This window comes from Microcaecilia unicolor, chromosome 14 (genome assembly GCF_901765095.1).
Source record: "Microcaecilia unicolor chromosome 14, aMicUni1.1, whole genome shotgun sequence".
NCBI classification, from domain to species: Eukaryota; Metazoa; Chordata; class Amphibia; order Gymnophiona; family Siphonopidae; genus Microcaecilia; species Microcaecilia unicolor.
The window spans coordinates 45,816,624-45,837,981 of NC_044044.1; the positions used below are offsets into that span (position 1 = coordinate 45,816,624).

General features: G+C 47.2%; 1 protein-coding gene across 1 annotated transcript in view; it reads left to right on the top strand.

The window, feature by feature from the left end:
* LMNA (lamin A/C) overlaps positions 1-21,358 on the top strand; it is a 77,415-nt gene that overhangs the window by 43,227 nt on the left and 12,830 nt on the right. Inside the window, exons 2-6 of the mRNA XM_030186373.1 lie at positions 14,767-14,923; positions 16,131-16,256; positions 18,727-18,897; positions 19,996-20,121; positions 20,372-20,592. Of these exons, the coding sequence (XP_030042233.1) occupies positions 14,767-14,923; positions 16,131-16,256; positions 18,727-18,897; positions 19,996-20,121; positions 20,372-20,592 (801 nt within the window). The remainder of the gene's footprint in view (positions 1-14,766; positions 14,924-16,130; positions 16,257-18,726; positions 18,898-19,995; positions 20,122-20,371; positions 20,593-21,358) is intronic.

The following is a 21,358-nucleotide window of genomic DNA, read 5'->3' on the forward strand; positions in this document are numbered from 1 at the left end:
CTGGGAAAGACCAAAGGTCCATCTAGCCCAGCATCCTGTCACCGACAGTGGCCAATCCAGGTCAAGGGCACCTGGCACGCTCCCCAAACGTAAAAACATTCCAGACAAGTTATACCTAAAAATGAGGAATTTTTCCAGTCCATTTAATAGCGGTCTATGGACTTGTCCTTTAGGAATCTATCTAACCCCTTTTTAAACTCCGTCAAGCTAACCGCCCGTACCACGTTCTCCGGCAATGAATTCCAGAGTCTAATTACACGTTGGGTGAAGAAAAATTTTCTCCGATTCGTTTTAAATTTACCACACTGTAGCTTCAACTCATGCCCTCTAGTCCTAGTATTTTTGGATAGCGTGAACAGTCGCTTCACATCCACCCGATCCATTCCACTCATTATTTTATACACTTCTATCATATCTCCCCTCAGCCGTCTCTTCTCCAAGCTGAAAAGCCCTAGCCTTCTCAGCCTCTCTTCATAGGAAAGTCGTCCCATCCCCACTATCATTTTCGTCGCCCTTCGCTGTACCTTTTCCAATTCTACTATATCTTTTTTGAGATACGGAGACCAGTACTGAACACAATACTCCAGGTGCGGTCGCACCATGGAGCGATACAACGGCATTATAACATCCGCACACCTGGACTCCATACCCTTCCTAATAACACCCAACATTCTATTCGCTTTCCTAGCCGCAGCAGCACACTGAGCAGAAGGTTTCAGCGTATCATCGACGACGACACCCAGATCCCTTTCTTGATCCGTAACTCCTAACGCGGAACCTTGCAAGACGTAGCTATAATTCGGGTTCCTCTGGACCTTCCTTTGTACAAACTTATCAAATTGAGTATATCTGTCATATCTCCCTTCCATTCTTGCCACTAAATGCATCTTTGTGGGGTGGGTGTCTCAGTCCCTGTATCATTTTAGCAGCCTTTCTGAACTGCTTCCAATGTCCTTAGAAAGGTCTGGCCTCCAGAACTGAACACAGTATGAGGTGGGGATCTCACTAGTGACCTGTGGAAGGGCAGTAGAACTTCCTTTATCCTGAATGTGGTGCACAAGATGGGTTTCACTAGTGACCTTCAGAAGGGCATTAGAACCCCTTTTATTCAGGGCACAGTGCGCGAGGTGGGGGACTTGCTAGTGACCTGTGGAAGGGCAATAAGAACAAAAGTGTTGCCATACTGGAACAGACCGAAGGTCCATCAGGCCCAGTATCCTGTTTCCAACAGTGGCCAATCCAGGTCACAAGTACCTGGCAAGATCCCAAAATGGTGCAATACATTTTATGCTGCTTCTAGAAATAAGCAGAGGATTTTCCCCAAGTCCATCTTAATAATGGTTTATGGACTTTTCTTTTAGGAAGCCAGCCAAACTTTTTATAAACCCCGCTAAGTTAACTGCTTTTACCACATTCTCTAGCAATGAATTCCAGAGTTTAATTACACATTGAGTGACAAAATCTTTTTTTCAGATTTTGTTTTAAATTTACTACTTTGTAGTTTAATTGTGTGCCCCCTAGTCCTAGTATTTTTGGAAAGAGTAAACAAGTGATTCACGTCTACCCATTCCACTCCACTCATTATTTTATAGTCCTCTTATCATATCGCTCCTAAGCCATCTTTTCTCTAAGCTGAAGAGCCCTAGCCACTTTAGCCTTTTCTCATAGGGAAATTGTCCCATCCCCTTTATCATTTTTGTTGCCATTCTCTGTACCTTTTCTAATAATACCTATTTGCTTTTTTAGCCACCGCACACCGAGCAGAGGGTTTCATCGTATCATCAACGATGACTCCTAGATGAGATCCCTTTCCTGGTCGGTGACTCCTAATCTGGAACCTTGCATTATGTAGCTATAATTTGGGTTCCTGTTTCCCACATGCATCACTTTGCACTTGCTCACATTAAACGCCATCTGCCATTTAGACGCCCAGTCTCGTAAGGTCCTCTTGTAATTGTTCACAATCCTCTTGCGATTTTAACAACTTTGAATAACTTTGTGTTGTCAGCAAATGTAATTACCTCACTAGTTACTCCCATCTCTAGATTTTATTGTTTTATTATTTAGATTTTGCTCACGTCTTGTTCAGTAGTCGTAAGGTCCTCTTGTAATTGTTCACAATCCTCTTGCAATTTTAACAACTTTGAATAACTTTGTGTTGTCAGCAAATGTAATTACCTCACTAGTTACTCCCATCTCTAGATTTTATTGTTTTATTATTTAGATTTTGCTCACGCCTTGTTCAGTAGTCGCTCAAGGTGAGTTCCATTCAGGTACTCTGGATATTTCTCTGTCCCAGGAGGGCTCACAATCGAAGTTTGTACCTGAGGCAATGGAGGGTTAAGTGACTTGCCCAAGATCACAAGGAGCAGCAGCGGGATTTGAACCGGCCACCTCTGGATCGCAAGATCGGTGCTCTAACCACTAGGCCACTCCTCCACTCAGCAACATTCCGTGTAGAATCACCAATAATAGCAACATTCCATGTAGAATCTCAAATAGTAGCAACGTTCGATGTTCCACTGCTCTAACCACTAGGCCACTCCTCCACCCTTTCCTCTGCTTATGCACCCAATCTCACTGTCCACTTTCCCAGTTGCTTCATTATACTGACTGGCTATCTTGAGGTCATGTGAGGTGATTTCTCCTGGATCTGAGTTTCCAGGCCTTGCCCCTTCTAATTGACATTTTTCTAACGAAGTTTATGTCCCCAAAACATGATTTTACACGTTCTTACATTGATGCGCTTTTTCTAAACCTTCAGCATTCTTCCGGGTCTTTCAAGTTCCCTATTATTATTTTTTCCTTCCGGCATGGACAGAAAGGGATAGTAGAGATCAGAGCTGGGACAGGCCATATGGTCTATATCTGCCATCATTTTCTTTGTTTCTCTGTCTGCTCAGTTACAGATTTTTCGATTCACAGCAAATGAACTAGCTTTTCCCACAAATTTCTCCACAATGTTGCTAATAAAATTGTTGAAAGGAGCTGGCCGTATTCCCGAACCCTGGCCGACCTCGCTGATCTCTTCTCCTGGACTCTGTCCTCCTGTTCACTCGTGGTTCTCGCCCAATCTCTGAGCAACTCTCACACCGTTCAGCTTATTGTTTAGGTTTAAATTTATTTGATATAACACACCGGTTTACAAATGTGAAAAGTTACTGAAGTCCAGTAACACATCTGCATCATCTCCCTGGACCACCAGTTTTCTGGCTTCAGCCACCTTTCCTGACAGGATCTTCCCTTTGTGAACTGCCTGCATCAGGGGTCATCAGATAGGGAGTTGTTTGGAAGAAGGCAGAGAAACATCTACCGATGTGGGAGAAACCTTAAGGAAGAATTGAGTCCATCCATGTTAAGAAATGTAAGTGGCGATTTGATTCAGTGGCTCTGGTCGTACCTAAATTCCCTGAAGCAACAATATATACCATGAAAAGCTGGCCTTCATCAGATGGTAGTTCAAATAACCTGGTCAGTTCCCCGCCTATTTTGGAGTTCCCAGGAAGACGGGAGCAGTGCAGTCCAATCTGGATCTCAAGGGCCCACCGGTGTCTGTTTTCGGATGGTGACCCCGAGGTCTGTGCTCCCGTCTGTTTGGAGCGAGCGTTCTCTCTGCTCTTGAGACCAGGGAGGCGTATTTACCTTCCCCTGTGCGGGCTGCTTCTTCAGTTCTTTTTCAGTTCTGGTCCTGGCCATTTGGCCTCCCCTTGGGCCCGGGGACCTTTTTCCTAGGTCGTGTGCGTAGCGGTCTTTCTGCGGAGACGGAGGTTTCGTTTCCTCTTGCACTTGGACAGCTGGCTAATCCGGGCCTCCTCTTGTAAAGCCTGTGTGGAGGCCCCTTCAACAATGGTTTGCCTCCTGTTTTGTTTTCTTTTCTGGTTTAGGTGTTCTTTTGGTTTCCCTATGAGCTTGAGTGTTTCTCACAGAGGGCGGCACTTTAAGTTACCGCATCGGATTCTTTGCTCCTGCTTCGTTCCCAGCTTCCAGCCTGGGATTTCATGCAGGTCCTCGGTTCTGTGGCAGCGGCCCTGGAAGTGGTACCTTACACTCTGATGCGGCCAATTTATGGGGCCCTGTTCAGCCACTGGTCTCCGGTTGCAGAGGGTTACAGCTTCCGGCTTCTTTGCCCCTGGCGGTCAGACAGAGCTGAGGCGGTTGCAGCGTCCCCAGTCGTTGACCCTAGGGAGGCCCTCCCCGCTCCTGCCTTGGGAAGTGGGGTCTACGGAGGATAGTTTCTTGGGCTGGGGGCCCTTTGCAGGGGTCCCCTGGCACAAGACTCTTTGGTCTCCAGTAGAGGCACATTGGCCCCTTTCCTTTGGAGCTGTGAGTGGTGTGCTAAGTTCTGGAGGCTTTTGCCCCGTTGTTAGGAATGCTTTGGTGTGGGCCTTTTCGGACATTGCTATGGCTCTGGCTTCTACTAGCTAAGGGGGAAGGACTCCTAGCAGTCGGCTGGCTCGGGAGCCCAGTTGGTTTTTGGCCGGGGCAGAGACACCTGTTGTGCCTTTTCAGCTGTTTGAGGGGTTACTCACATGAGGACCAACCTTCTTAGCAGGCACGCTCCGACTTCCAGCGAGTGGGAGCTGTCGGTCAAGCCATTACAGCTGGTGATTTGTTGATGGGGCTTAGTTCTCTTGGCCTATCCCTATGTCACGGTTCCTCGGTTCTTCGGCCGTCGCAGGGAGGAGGACTCTTGGGGTCTAGATTCCCTGCTGTGTTTGTGTCTGAGTGAGGGACTCTCGTATGTCTTTCCCAATGCCGAAGTTAGGCCGGGAGTGGGGGAGAGTGGCAGTCCTTCGGGATACAGTGCTCCTCTTCTCCAGCCTGGACATGGCTCCAGTGCTATGTAGATCTCGTGAAGCTCCTAGTTGGGAAGCTACTGCGAATCCCTCAGTTTTGAGGTTTCTTCTGTCAGGCCTAGTGATCATGGAGGATTCTTCTCCCTTTGGTCTTTCGGCCTGGCCCTTGAGAGGGCTCGGCTGAGGAAGAAGGATTAGTGGATTCAGTCGTGTCTTCTCTGTTGCAGGCCCTTCTTCCTCGGCTCCGGCCAGTTATTTGCTTCCTCCCTGGGCCATTTCCTGGCATTTTTGCGGGAGGGAGTATCGAGGGCTAGCGCTGGGATCCTTGTGGGTTCCAGTGGCAGCCCTGGCTTGCTATCAGGGTCGTTGGCAGACCTCTTCTTTAGTGACTCATCCGGTTGTGATTCGCTTTCAGAGAGGTGTGGGTCGCTTACGCTGTCCTTTGAGTGCCTTTTCCGAATGGGATTTTATGCTGGTCCTTCGGGTGCTGTCGCACTCTCCGTTTGTGCCCCGTCGCTAGGTGATCCTGACAGTTCTCGCGTAGAACTCGGTGCTATTGGGGTGCTTGAGGCGGGGGTCTTGTTTCAGGCAGTTGTGTCCTTCTTGCCTTCTTACCTGTTGCTCATCTTGAGGTCTTACTACAGTCTAAAAGGCAAAATAGCGGGATTTGGGTAGGAATAGTTTCTCCCTGGATGTCCTGCTATCCAGTTAATGCTGCTGAAAATCCAGATGGGCCACCTCAGTGCTACCCAGGCAGCATCAGGTTGGTCTGGGAGCAGAGCTAAGGCAGAGCTGGGAGTCATCTGGTTCAGTCCGCTAACCAGGTAACTCTCTGGATAAAGTTAGGATGGCAAAAAAGCTGCCCTAACCTTATTGGGTACCAGTCTGAATGTCATCTGAGTACTGATGGCCCTTTTGTACCTGGATATTCACCATCAGTGTCTGGGACCCTGAACTGAAGTTCAGGGTATAAAGATCCCACAGCATTTAAAAAGCTGCTGACCGCCGTGGGATGAATATTATCTCCTTAAAACTATAACCGTAGTGTGGTTCAGTTCAAGTTGGAGTGTAATAATAAATCGTTCTATAAAATTATCATTAGCCTCTAAGGCAGTGGTCCTCAAATCCAGTCCTCAAGGTCCACAACCAGTCTGGTTTTTAGGATGTCCACAATGAATGTGTATGACATCTATTTACATTCACTACTTCCATTGCATGCAAATAGATCTCATACATATTCATTGTGGAGATCTTGAAAACCAGGCAGGACTGGATTTGAGGACCCCTGCTGTGAGGGGTATGTCTGCTAAAGGGTGTTAAGCCCTAAAGCACGTGACAACGCTTACCACAAAGTGAATTAAAGCATTTTGTTGTAAGTAACTCATTTGCGAACATTGAGTGCCCAGTGTTTGTTTTTTTTGTATGTATGTTGTGGAGGGTGTGTGTGTCAGGACGGAGATTGGCCATAGACGTGTTATTCGGTCAGCGCGTTCTGATTACTGGTTAGTGCATCCGTAATACTAGAGCTCTTAGGGTCTCCTCAGTAGGAGACAGTAAGTAGTCTCCTGTCAATGTTTTTCAGGTTGAGTGTTAATGTGAATTTTAGCACACAAACTGACGGAGAAATAATGGAAATTGTCCTATTTCATGGGTACGTTAGCGTGTGGAAGACTCCTGCGTTAGCACACACCAAGCTCATTTACTGTACCCTACCCCTAAATTTCCCTGTACCGTGAGGTTGAAGCAGTGAAGTAAATTTCTGTGTAGAACATTTTACACACTGCCCCAGTTTCTCCACGCAGAAAGGCAGCCATTAGGAAACCTTGTTGCTGACTTATGTGACACACACGTGGGGATTCCCAGGAATGGAGAATGGCGGAGTGGGCGTGAGATCGGTACCTCTACGTGTATCAAATAATCCGATTCTTGCACATGCGCAAACTTGCGCCTGCCTCGGAGCAGGTACAACTGTGCAGCGCTTTTCGTAAGGGCGGCGTAATTACATAGGTTGCCTTTATAAGACAGGGGAAACATCTGTGCCTTCCTGGGCCAGGCGTCCCGTTATAAAATGAGGTCAGTTTGCCTAGCCCAGATCAAATGCTATTTCTCCGCATAAATGGTGTTGTCTTTCTGTTCATAAAAGTGAATACCCAAGACCATGATAGCACAATAAAATAAAATGGAACACATTACCAAAAGCCTTGAAAACGACGTACAACCACCTAAACTTCCGGAAATCACTAAAAACCAACCTGTTTAAAAAGGCATACCCTACTGATCCAACTTAAATGCCTGATCTCGGCAAAGCACATAGTGATCATAACACAACTCTTTCGTTCTACGATTCCCTAATGTGGCTGTGCCACATGTACTTTATCTTACCACGCAAGCCAAACCACCATGAGGGTGGAGGTACACAAATTCCTACGAAAAGTAGAATCTGAGGAAAGGGGGAGTAGGAGGAGTAGGCTCTTGAACAACTCTAGTAGGCGACGTAGGTTAGGCTGTGTTGAGTCGAGTGTATATTTAAATAAAGAGATTGTTCCTAACCTACGTCGCCTACTAGTGTTGTTCAAGAGCCTACTCCTCCTACTCCCCCTTTCCTCTTTATCTTACCACGACATCACCTAGTATTTGTTCTCACCGGAGCCTGCAAACTCCTCTCCGGTACTATGTAAGCCACATTGAGCCTACAAATAGGTGGGAAAATGTGGGATACGAATGTAACAAATAAATAAAATAAAATGTTTTGATTGTGATGTGTTCATCATGAATTATGCACTCCTATTTGAGCTATCTGTTCGGAAAGACCTTATTTGTATATTTCACGGTAAGGAAACGCTGCCTGACCCGCCTGGGCTGCACAGTCTCTCCCTAATCCATCCCCTTTCTTCATTACTATTGGGAATCCTTTGGGTTTCTTCTCTGCTTGCTTGAAGGCAGTTGTATGGGTTTTTTTTTTTTCTGCTACTGGACAAAAAAGTCTTTAATGTCAACAGCTGTCCTCACTTTTTTGTCCATTGCTTTTGTTGTACGTGAGGGTTTTCCTCCTCCTTTTTGGGTTTTCTGCTACTGCCCATCACCTTATACTGAGAAGCTACTCCATGGAGAAGTCACCCCCCTTCGCCGCCCCTGTTTTCTTCCTGCCCAGCAATGCGTAATATGCTTGGTGTGGTGGAGGCTGTGACCAAATCCCAGAAACATCTGCTTTTCTGGCAGCACTGTAGCGGCTCCTAGTAAGCTGCTTGTACTCTGTCAAATAGCACCTGTCCGAAGCCATCATTCCTCGTGGTGACACGTGGCATAAGACTGTGCTCAGATAAGTGCAGAATGGCTGAAGGCAGAAGGGCTACTCATCCATGTTAGCATAAGGGTGTAATAAATTGCTCCTGTTCTGGTATCGGTAGAAGCTGTCAGTGGGAAAAACATCCTGGAAGGCTGCTGTATTGAATTTGCACCCACTGTGTGCCTCCATTATCCGTAGGCCTGGCGCAGCTTTACAGACCTTGCAGTCAAGGTACCGCTGTTGATTCTTTATCCCCGTCCCTTGATTAGATTCCTTGCAGGGTCTGTTTGGGTCCCCCGGGTCTTGCCATCTCATGCTGGGAAGCCCTTCCTTCCCCATCCCCGATTTTTGCTTATAGCTCAGAAATATAAAAGCCTTGCATGCAAGTGGAGTAGCTGAAACCAGCCCTTGTGGTTTGAAAACCCCACCATCTCTCTAAATGATCTGTGTTGGGTTTCCACTCCCTCAGGCAATAATGTTACTGGAACACCCCCCCCCCCCCTTATGTCAGCAGTGTTGTGGGGGAAGAACGAGGTATACAGTTTGCCATGGCAACAGTGCCCTCTGAATCTGTCACTGCCTGTGCACATGGATATGTGAGGGAGGGGGGAGAAGGGGGTGTGACTGTGGAATGGGGTGTAGGATTCCCTCGTGCTCCCCTCTCTGGATCTTGATGTGCCTGGGTTTGTTTGTTTGAAGCTCAAGGGGGACGTGATGGCCAGGTTGCATCCATGTCCCTTGTTTGGTTAGGCAATGACGGATATTTGCGTATACAAATTGGCAAGGGAAAGATGCAAATGTGTTCAGAATACATTCATAGTGAAGAATCCTTTTCTGATTTGCATGTTAGGGGGGGAGGGTTGATGTTTCTTTTTTTCCTACCTTCCATTTCTCCCCGGACTGTTGTTCAGAGCTGGGATGAGTCAGGCTTTCATGGTGGCCAAAAGTTAATGGGGAATATTCTTCCGAGAGCCACTTCAGTGTTGTGTGTCAGCAGATCACTACTGTAATGGTTATCGTTCTCCTCACGCCCCCTGTCTTCTAGGCAAAATGAGTGTTCAACTCCAGAAGATATTTAGAGCCAGATCTGAGGATCAGGCCAAAATTGCGAGATTCTCAAAACTGGAGCCTAAGCTAGAAACGAAGGAGTGGGTTCAGCACCCTGAAGGCTCAGCCTCATTTACATTTTTCAACTTCACTGGGGTGGTGGTGGTGGGTGGGGGGGGGGGGGTGCCTTGTGGTGCTCAGACCCCTGGAAGATGTTATGCTTGTTCTTATCTTACCCCACTGTTACACAATGATCTTCCTTCCGTAGGGCCTAATATGTAACCTTCCATCACACAATAATTCTACAAGGAAGAATTTGCTGGGTCCATGGAAAATGCTCTTCTAAGTCAAGTTACTTCCAAAAGGAGACATGCTGGGGCTTGGAGAGAATAGTCTCACAGGGGATAAAATCACCAGAATTGCTTCCAGGAATGGAACTATACTGTTTCCATATGGAATCCATTTTGCCAGCTTTTACAATTTAAATCGTGTACCAGAGTAAGGGTTGTTTTGGGAGGGTGGGTTCTTCCCAAACCACCAAACAGAGAATCAGCGAACAGCCTTCTCGTAAACAGAGTTTAAGCATTTCAAGATGACAGTTCTGCTGGCAGGCTGCGTTTTTATTTGGTTAGCGGGTGGTCTCGGGAGATGTGGTGGAAAAGGTCCTGCTAACTGAGTGATAAGGGGATAAGAGTACCCTGTCTCTCTCTAGACCTTAATTTGCAAAGATGTTTTTTTTGAGACTAATTCAAAACTCAAAATGGTCTGTAGTGTTTGTGTTACAGAATAAGACCCCCAGTGGTCATTAACAGGCCCATCTGGACCCTGTAAAATCTTGTACCAAGTCTGTTTCCTCTTTCTGGAAGCTTGCTCTCTTAGCATTCATTAAAGAGAGAAAAAGGAACTTGCTCTTGGCTTTATCATATGTGGTGACTAATGAGCAGGCCAGAAGAAAGCTGAACGCATTTCCGTCGGTATAAGGATCATAATCATCATTTGGTTGTTGCCAGGCTTCACTGCTAAATATTATTATCCACTGGATGGAAACCAGAGACGGATCCAACTTAGAAAACCCGCAACTAGTGTACAGTACAGAGCTGTCATAGTCATGAGCTGCCCCCTAGTGGTGAGAGATAACATATGCGGCTAAGAGGAGGCTTCTAATGCTTGGTCGGTAGAATGGTGGTTGTTTTGCTGAAGCCCCGTTCCTAGGTCCAGAGGTTGCAGGTTTTAGAGCCTGGCTGAGAGAGGTGAGTGGGTGAGAAAGCAGTTTTGAAGAGCCCACAGTGTTTATGGGCACTTCGAACATATACTGCACGAGTTTTCAAAAGGGAGAAACAGCTGGTGTTTCCCTTAGATTAGCCGTCACAAAATGTTGCATGGAAGAAGGAAGAGAAGCAGGTTGTGTGAAGGCCGTATCACTTCTAGCCTCCATGTTTAAACAAGTTCGTCCGAAATGGTCATGTTTAGTCGAAACGGCCTCAGGGGCGGATGGATACCAGCTGGTGTAAAAGTCCAAACCTCACCAAACTGGCTCTAACCTGAGTATTGCAAGCAGCGAGTGAGCAGAGATGCTGTTTTTACCAGTTTGGTGAAGTTTGGCCTTTAACACCAGCTGGTATCCATCCGTCCCTGAGGCAGCCGTTTTGGCAAAACAGGGCCGTGTCGGGTGAACTTTTTAAAACTTGGAAGCTAGAGGTGATAATAAAGACTGTTTGTTGTTGTTTTGTTTTTCTTTGTACAGTTTGCTTCTCTTCTTTCTTCCATTTTGGGTCTTGTGAACTCTTTGCCTTGTTGTTTTCTCAACCAAATACTGCATTAAAATCACCTGCACACTCCCATGTCTGCAGCCTGTGCAAGGAGCTGAGAGGAGGTCAGATGGCACACATGCTTTTGAAAATATTAACTGCATATGCAGCTTAACCTCCCTGACCTGAACACAGAACACCTGGCTAGAAATACATGTTCCGTGGAAGCCCAAGTATTATTCTAGGCTGGTGCAGAGGACCACAGTTGGCTGCCGGTACTTGGGAAAGCAGCATTACAAATTGTCTTCCAAGCGACCAATCCTGTAACCTTTTCCTGCCTCGGATGAAATTTCAGAAAATTCCCATTTCATGTTCTTTGCGAACACTGATTTCGTTTATCCAGTGTTGCATTCGGTGAGAGCGTGATGTACTCTGCCTTTTCGTTACTATCGTGTTCCATGATCTCGGCTACTTTTTTTTTTTTTTGGGGGGGGGGGGGGGGGGGGGAAACGTTTTCCATTAACTGTGGTCGTGCAGTGCCTTCATCCTAACCTCTCCCACGGCGCGAACAGCTCTGCTAGAGAACTTCATGGAAATTTTGGCTAGAGTTGAGGTGCTGGATTTGCTGGAGAATCAACTCGAAATGGCTGATCTATGTAATGTCGTATACTATGTCATACTATGAATTGTTAATTTAATATTTTTACTGCTGCAGTTGTCTGTTGCCTATGTTCGACTTATTCATGCTGCACACCGCCTTGAGTGAATTCCTTCAAAAAGGCGGTAAATCCTAAAAACATAAACCTATGAAGCACAGGAGCAGAAAGTGCCAGGTCAGGAAATGTGGGATACCGGGAAGGCAGTGGATCCTGCCCTTACTACCAAAGGATTGGGTGACAAAATGCAGCCAGTGAAGAGAAATAATCCACACAGAAGCTTACAGTGGGCCTGGAAAGCTGCCCCAGGACGATATTTACAATCTGAATGGCACAATTTAACAGCATGGGTGTGGGGCCTGGATGACATTAATTATAAATCGCTGAGAATTAGAAACTCCGCAGCGGATACATTTCTGATGTGAGTCACCAGTATCAACAATAGAGAGGGGCTTTCTTACAGAACTGAGTGTTTTTGTTTTTTTAAATTGTAGCCTTTCATTTTTGGACCTTGGGATGGGGCGGGCAGGGTGTGGCAGCTAACTGACATTACATGGATGCTATGCTTTCTGTAAGCCCCCCACCCCTCCCCTCCTAGGCTCCTTCCAGACTAGATTTCAAAGGACTGCTTTGTGTTGAAATGCCAGTTTAGGGAAAAAAAAAACCTAATGGGCCCAATATTCAGCGCCATTCATCTGTGTAGGATCCAGTCCTCCTTGGATAAATGCCTCTCACGGGGGTATTAACTCTTTTAACTCCTAACCCTTATTCACTCGTTCAGAACCCTTATTTTATCATCCTCACTTTAATATCACCTTATCTATTGTTTGTCCTGTTTGTCCTAATTAGATTGTAAGCTTTGTCGAGCAGGGACTGTCTCTTCATGTTCAAGTTTACAGCACTGCGTACGTATAGTAGCGCTATAGAAATAATAAGTAGTAGTCTTTGGGATTCCAGAATCTTGCTGCTCTTTGGGATTCTGCAGGGAATCTTGCTACTCTTTGTCCTTATCCCTTATTTGTCCTGTTTGTCTGGCCTAATTAAACTGTAAGCTCTGTCGAGCAGGGACTGTCTCTTCATGTTCAAGTGTACAGCGCTGTGTACGTCTAGTAGCGCTTTAGAAATGATTAGTAGTAGTAGTATCTAGATAAAGTCATGAAAAGTCCTTTCTGACCATTCCAGCATTGTCCATGAATTGAAGGGCACTGGTGGTATTTATTTATTTATTTGAAAAGTTTATAGACCCTCTTGGGTGAACCCTATCAAGATGGTTTACAACATTTGGAGTGGAGAAGCAGCCTAGTGATTAGGTGCAGCAGACTGCAGACCTGGGGAATTGGGTTCGATTCCCACTGCAGCTCTTTGTGACCCTGGGCAAGTCACTTAACCCTCCATTGCCCCAGGTACAAGTAATACTTAAATTGTGAGCCCATTGCACAGATACTTGTGTGTGAAGGTGTAGGCTTGAGCGGTATATCAAATGCATTCAATAAATAAATAATGAGAAGAAAAACTCACTCTGCAACAATAAAGGAAGGATGATTGGGAAAGATACAATTAACATAGTAAGTGACAGCAAATAAAGACCTGAATAGTCCTTCCAGACTGCCCAGCAGTCACACTCATTATCAATTCATGATTAAATCAACAATGAATATGATATTATATGCTTTATCATGAGTCTTTCATTGGCGTTTCTGGGACATAGACCCTAGAAGTCCGCCCAACTCTGTCCTTATGTTCCACCTAGTGGAGTTGACGTTGAAGCCTACTCCAGCCTATCCGGATAGGTCTTGTCATTTGCGGGACCCAGACTGTAAAAGTCTGTCCAGCACTGTCCTCGGTTCCAGCCACTTTCCAGCCGATCCTGAACTTTTTATTTTTGTTTTATACCAAAACTACTGTACTAAGGAGAGATTTGGTCAACTAACCAGGTAACTATCTGGATGAATTTAGGACAGGAAAAAGCCTCTCCTAAGTTTATCTGGTTGGCGAGTTGGATACTAGTTTGAAAATCACCAATACTTGGATAACTGCTGGTAGCCAGGTTTTATACCAGGTATTCAGTGCTGGTAGCAGATATTAAATTGCCATGGTCAGTGTTGACATCAAACAACTGGGTATCGGGGGGAATAGTTTTATCCAAATGGCTTCCTCCAGCCCATCAACCTCACCTTCCCCCATCTTTTGATCAGGGATCTGAGGCTCCAGTTGCCTTCAAATCTGACTACCTGGGGCAGGTGGCGTGTGGGTCACCCCCGTGTTTACACAGTAGCACAGTAAACGCATGCTCCATCCAGTCTGTCCAGAAAGATGGCTAAGGATGTATCTGCGATTCCATGGAGGTTACCCCTCACGTTTTTGTTCTTAAGGTTGTAACTGCCACTCCATTCTGGTTACCTCCTCTATGCTCTTTTTCTAAAGTGCAAAAATCATTGAACCACCAATGAATCTACTACTGTCTTTGGAGCGTTCGGTACAATCTGCTGCTGATTGAAATGTCTTTTAAAGGACGATTTGGGACACTTTTTGTTTTCACTAAAGAATACTGGTTTGACCCCTGAGGCAGGCATCCCTTTGCGCTGAAACTCAGCCCGTGTCAGGTCCATTTCATTAAAGATTGTACCGTTGTTCCAGCTTTGGAAGCCTTTTTCCGTTGTCTCGATTTTGTGTACTTTTGGACCCTCTCTTTTGCTATTTCAAAAGGGATGTGGCCATGGGAGGGGTGTTACAGAATAGCAGGGATTTGTGCCCAATTTGAGAGCCAGGATTTCCACCAGGCATAAGTCCTTACACCCGGCTGAGGGCCAAATTTGGCACCCAAAGTTGAGCACTGCTATTCTATAAATAGTTCTCCTCCCAAAGCAGCCTTTATAGAATAGTGCTGGCTGCTACATTTTATTGGCACCATTTGTAGAATCTGGCCCTTGCTGACCTGCTGCTTTTTTGAGAAATGTTCTGTGCAGTAGGTATTGATGATTGTCCATGCTCTGATGAGAAGTCTAGCGCCATCAACTATACAACACACATGAAAAATAAGAGCATTATAAATTTAACGTAATATATAATTCTGGAAATGGGGAGATTTGCCACCCTCCTGTGCCTGATGGCTACCAAAGATGCTTCAGTACATGTGTACTTAATATGATTCAGGTCTCTGCTACCCACATGCCCTTTGCTTTTTTTTTTTTTTCTTCAAACTGACCCGGGGTGTCCCTTTCTGTCTTTTGCAGGAATACTAAAAAGGAAGCTGATCTAGGCTCAGCACAAGCTCGCCTGAAAGACCTAGAGGCATTGCTGAACTCCAAGGATGCTGCTCTCACCACCGCTTTGGGGGAAAAGAGGAACCTGGAGAATGAAGTTCGTGAGCTGAGAGCGCAGGTTGCCAAGGTATGTCTGGTCATCCTCTGGTTAGTTCTGCCACAGACCACATACACCTTGCAGGTGCCCACAGGCAAAATCCTTTGTTTCACAGCCCTCATCTGAAGTTAGGTTTTTGTTTTCAGTTTTTCTCGGTTTTGCATTTTAGGGGTCAGTTTTGAAAGGATTTTACACAACTACCCAGAGAATCAGAAAATCCCTCTTTCCACAGGGCCTCACCCTTCATGTCTTTCATAGGTAGTCTCCACACTCCAACCCCTCAGCTCCCCAACACTCCCCAAAAATCTCCCCAGCTGCAATAGCGCAGAGATCAGCTGGAGACTCTGGCATAGCCAACTGGAGAGAAGTGAGACAAGCTGCGTGGTCTTTTTCTACAGTCAGGTTCTCTGTCACACATCAGGATCTCAAACTAAAATCTTCCCGTTTTCTCAGTTCTGTTCCATGATTTGAGGGAGGCGGGGCAAATGACCTTTGTTTGGTTACCTATTCCCTCTTTTTATGAGTAACGGGGTAGACTTCTGCAGTGGCGTTCCTAGGGGGGGGCGGTGGGTGCGGTCCGCCCCGGGTGCATGCCGCCGGGGGGGGGGGGGGGGGGGGGGGGCCGTGCAGGCCTGTCCTCCGTTGTTCCATGCTTCTTCTCTGCCCCGGAACAGGTTACTTCCTGTTCCGGGGCAGAGAAGAAGCATCGAACAACAGAGGACAGGCGCGCACGGCACCCCCCTGGCGGCGTGCACCCAACGGGGAGGGTCCTTCGTGGGGGGGGTCCTTTCGCTGGGGAGGGGTCCGCGCTGCATCGGGGGGGGGGGGGGGGCGCTGCACCCGGGGGGCGGGGCGCATCGGCGATCCACCTCGGGTGCCAGCCCCCCTAGGAACGCCACTGGACTTCTCATATGGAGCAAGTTACTTGAAGCAGAATCTGACTGAGTGAAAGTCTGAGGCCTGGATGTGGTGGGTGACCAGTTCCAGCCAAAGTTCATGTCCGTGAATTGAGGTTTGGTAGGTGGTAGAGCGGGAAGCACAGTACAACATCTGTCAGTAATGACCCCTGGTTATACCTCCAAATCTATTCGCCATTAATGAGATGTGTCTCAGACACAGGTCACAGTCTCTCTGAAGGTTTCTTCATATCCAGGTACTTAACTCTTCTCTCTGTCCTTCTTTCTTGCTGTCTCTTCGTTTCCCCCCTCCCTGTCTCCATTCCTGCAATTCCCCGCAGTTGGAACTCGCGCTGGAGGATGCCAAGAAACAGCTCCAGGATGAGATGCTCCGTCGTGTGGATGCTGAGAACCGTCTGCAGACGCTGAAGGAGGAGCTGGATTTCCAGAAGAGCATTTACGGCGAGGTATGTCTCATTCTGATTGCTGGAATTGAGGCCTGCGGGACACCTGCCTGGTCAGCATCCCCTGCAGTCTCTGGTTTACCCAGAGCAGATAATTCGTGCCTGGTCTCATACAGGATATCTGAAAAGCTGACTGAGACAGGGCAGCAGGGGGAGGGGAATTTACACGGAAAGCCCCTGTTGATAAAACATGATGGGGCTGGTACTGAACTGGCACAGCGACTTCACCAGCACCCGATGCTTAAATTAGTACATGTATCCGTGAATACATGGACAGGTAGCCCACCGTGCCAGAATAGCAGGCATAAACTCAGGGGTCGATATCCGAAGCGATTTAACCGGCCAGAAATGGCCCGAAGCGATTTAACCGGCCAGAAATGGCTCCTGGCCGGTTAAATCTCGTGTTCAGGGCTATCTATTCAGCGGCAATTAACCGGTTATTGCCCTGAATATCACCACTGACTGCTAAAGTGAAAGCAGACTATTTTGTAGGCGGTCCAGGGGGCAGAGTCGGCACTCATACGGTTAAGCGACGGTGTTCAGCACTTAACCGTTTTAAGTTAAGCGGCCATATCACTCCACATGAGACTCAGTCCTAGCTTTATGCAGTGTCGCTTATGCGGCTAAGTGCTGAAGATCGCAGTTAAGAGAGAGCCAGCTGCGTAAATCCAGGTATTTAATGCCAGCCTGGAAATAACCCCGCATTGAATATCCAGGAATAATGTTGGCGGTAGCTAAAGAACGCTCAGCACTGCCAGCTGAATATCAAACCCTAAATGTACAAGTTATCCAGACAGTGGCTAAATATTGCCCTATCCAGATCATATTTTTAGGGGCCCTTTTGTGCCTACGCACGTCCAACGTGCATTGATTTGAAACTGCAGCCCGGCTACCGCGAGCCCCAGGCGGCAATTGCATTGTTTACGCGCAGCAGAAAATATTTTTTTTAATTTTCTACCGCGTAGCACTAGCCGGGCGGTAATCGGAAGTGTCCTCGTGTTGACGATTACTGCCCAGTTAACACGTGAGACCTTACAGCTAAGTCAGCGGGTGGTGGTAAGGTCTCAGGCCCAAAATGGACACGCGTCAATTTTTATTTTGCCGCACATCCATTTTTGGCAAGAAAAAGGCCGTTTTTGCAGGTTTGCTGAAAAATGGAGCTGAGCATGTCCAATACATGTGTCTACACCAGTGCAGGCCACGTTTTGACGCACCTTAGTAAAAGGACATCTTAGCCCTCCCTCACTGCTCCAAATCCGGTATCAGGCCATTTAGACAGATTTTTGGCCCGATAGTATCCACATAAGATTTGAAACTACACAGACAGAGACTTTATAAGCTCACTAATTGCCACTGCATAAATAACTTCTGAATATCGGCCCTTTTGTTTTCTGGAAGGTGATACACAGCCACCTCTGGGGTGGATGACCTGGAAGCATGTTTGTGGTGCATTCTTAGCTGGACAGCTTCCCAAAGAGGTGTCTGAAAGTGGGATCACTCTGATTATCACTCTGCTCACAGCTGAGTAAACGAAATTGCAGGGAAATAGCGATTAGCCCAAAGTCAAAATTAGGGTCATAGTTTGAGCTCACACCTTAGGCGTTTTCCCAAATTATAATTTTACTGAACCACACCAGTTCCCAACCAAACTGATTGGATTGTACATACGCTCGATAGGGACGGACTCCTTCATGCTGAATGAACGAGTCTGTGCTGGCATGAAACAGCAGCTCCACCCTGCAGAGCGAGAGGAAGCAATATCAGATCTCAACGATAAGGTACCTCCTAGAGGGTGCTTTAGCTGCAAGGGTAGAGCCTTTGCTCAGCATATGAGAACTTTCGGAAGTGGTTCCTGCATCTGTCAGTCTGTCCAGTCACTTTCAGGGAGGGGGTGAAACCTGTCACTGGAGAGTTTTCAAGAGCAGGTCAGACAGGTCTGTCTGGGATCTTGCCTGGAGGCTGGGGGGTGGACCAGACGACTCCTTGAGGTCCCTCCCAGCCTGAATCCCTATCCTATATAATAAAACTCACCCTCAACGTTCTGAGGACACTGACGTCACTGCAGCCAAGCCACTGACGTCACTTCCGTCATGAAGGGTTCATGGTGGTGAAGCCACCGAAAGCACCAAGTCTCTGGGCCCCGCCCTCGCGTCAAATGTGATGACGTCGAGGGCGGAGCAATGGCGTCAGTGGCTTCAGAACCAATAAGCTGATGAAGGTGCATTCACGAGGTGCGGAGCAATGGCATCAGTGGCTTCAGAACGACGAACGGGTGGGTAGGGAGGGAGGGAGGGAGGTCGGGGTTTGGGGGAGGAAAACCTTGCTAGCGCCCGTTTCATTTGCTCCAGAAACGGGCCTTTTTTACTAGTGATTCAATAAAGTTGTCCAAGCTTACATTCAGACGTAGCTTTAACACTGTATGATGCTCTGGACTTAGACTGACACTTTTCCCTGATTTGACCTTGGTGCTTAGGAACTCCGGGAGACGAAACGCCGCCACGAGACTCGGCTGGTGGAACTGGACAATGGACGTCAGCGAGAGTTTGAGACTAAGCTAGCAGATGCCCTACAGGACCTGCGGGCCCAGCATGAGGGCCAGGTGAAACTGTATAAGGATGAGCTAGAGAAGACGTACAATGCCAAGGTAATCTCCAAGAAGGGTGCCAGCGTCAAAACCAAGGGCAGAGTGAAAGATCCCCAGTTCCTCCCACTGTAATAAGCAACAGGAGCTAGGGACTGCCTCAGAATTTCTTGGATAATACGTCGAGGTCAGAATGTGTTTCTTTCACATATAGCTAACTAAAGGGTAGAAGATCTAGGGACCAAGAGAGGTACATGAGCTGCATAGCAGCATCCATCGAGAAGAGGGATTAAGAAAAGTTATTAATACTTTCTTATACCTATTTAGCCAGTCAGACATTGTCTCTAGTAGAATCAAGATTAGAACTGAAACAAATCTTACTGACGGTCACACTGAATTCAGGCTCCAGTGTCCTAGGCCTAATTACTTTGGAGACAGAGCTGTGAATCCCTTACAGAGCTCAAGCACAGAACCTGGTGCTGGTCCAGCTCATCCTTCTTAAAGATGCTGAGTCTCTGGGCCTTGGTGTGCTGTTGGCCTGCCTAGAATCTGCTCTTTCAAGCTCCTGGCTCCACACCTCTTCAGTTCTTTCCACATGTCTAGAATCCACTATCTCTAGCTCCTGGGTCCACGCCTCCCCAGTTCTTTCCACCTGTCTAGAATCCACTGTCTCTAGTTCCTGGTTCCACACCTCTTCAGTCCTTTCCACATATCTAGAATCCACTATCTCTAGCTCCTGGGTCCACGCCTCCCCAGTTCTTTCCACATGTCTAGAATCCACTATCTCTAGCTCCTGGGTCCACGCCTCCCCAGTTCTTTCCACCTGTCTAGAATCCTCTGTCTCTAGTTCCTGGTTTCATGCTTCCTCTGTCCTTTCTTCAATTTGTTCCCCTGTACAGCCACTGGATCTTTCTTAGTACAATACCATAAATTGTGGTACCCAGCTCTACTAGGAACCTGTAAATACCAGCATGGCAAGGGTAGGTAGTCTGTGAGCCCTCCCCTTTTTGCAGGGTAGAATTGTGTATTTGTGGGCGTGGTCTTCAGGATATGCTCGCTCTATTGCCCCAGCTTCAGGTACAGGTAGTTGATTACCCTGTTTGCCAGCACGTGGGTGATTTCTAAACATCTTTCCATGTTTCTCTCGCTCTCTCTGAGCAGCTGGAAAATGCCAAGCAGTCTGCAGAGAGGAACAGCAACCTGGTGGGAGCCGCCCACGAGGAACTACAGCAAACCCGGATCCGCATCGAGAGCTTGTCGGCCCAGCTCAGCCAGCTGCAGAAACAGGTACCTGGATCTGGGACTGGGGCTAGTGCTGTCCCAGGAGGTGTGGAAGTTGGGCAGGAAATTGCTGGGTAGTTCGGGTGACAAGTTTAGCTGTCTCTGTAACACAGGTGTCCAGAAGTGGCTAATATGGACTGATAACAGTCGTCATGCACCTTTTAGGCCCAGATATAGCAGTTTTGAAGGAGAACGTGTGTGTGTGTGTATGTATCCCTTTCTTCCTTTAGTCTTATCTTGCTCCGTCTTGTCCCAGTTGGCTGCCAAGGAAGCGAAGCTGCGTGACCTGGAGGAGGCGATGGCCAGGGAGCGAGATACCAGCCGCCGTATACTATCGGACAAGGAACGAGAGATGGCAGACATGCGGGCCCGGATGCAGCAGCAGCTGGATGAATATCAGGAACTTCTGGATATTAAGCTGGCCCTGGACATGGAGATCCATGCCTATCGCAAACTTCTGGAGGGAGAGGAGGAGAGGTACCAGCGTATCTAAATTATACTGTACTATCAAGAGTTTTCTATACTGCAATCGTTCCTAGAGGATTCACAGTGGTTTACAATTTTTAAAACAACTCCAATAATAAAGGAGAAAATAACAGAAACAAAAAGCAAAACTAAGGAATAAAAACAAAATTATTGTTCAGTCCCTACCCCACAGAGCTTACAAGGCAAAGAATGTAGGGGTGGGGAATACCTGACTGTGTATTCAGAGACGTAGCTAGGTGGGTCGCCAGGAGAGCGGCCCCCCCCCCCCCAAACAGACTTCCAACATTCCTGGCACCTATTTTTCACGTGATCTGTCACGCACTGACGCTGTCTCCGCTCCCCCTGTGGCTCTACCTGGCTGCGCTACTGTGTGTATCGTGTGTCATGTTGACATTGTAAGTAGCATAAGCATTAAAACATCTCAGGGGCCGATGTTCAGCCAGCGGCGTGAGCGTTTTTTTAGCCACTGGTGGGCACTATTTCTGGATATTCAGTGCCAGGCCTTGTCCGGGCATTGGCATTGAATTTCCAGGTTTATGCAGTCGGCTATCGCTTATGCAGTGAAGTGCGATATTCAGCACTTAACCGCAAGAGCAACACCACATAAAGATAGGACTGACTTTTATGTGGTTATCCTGAATATATGTGCCAACTCCATCCCTGAACCTATGGAATGGGTAGACATGAATCACTTGTTTACACTTTCCAAAAATATTAGGATTAGGAGGCACACAATGAAGCTACTAACTAGTAAATT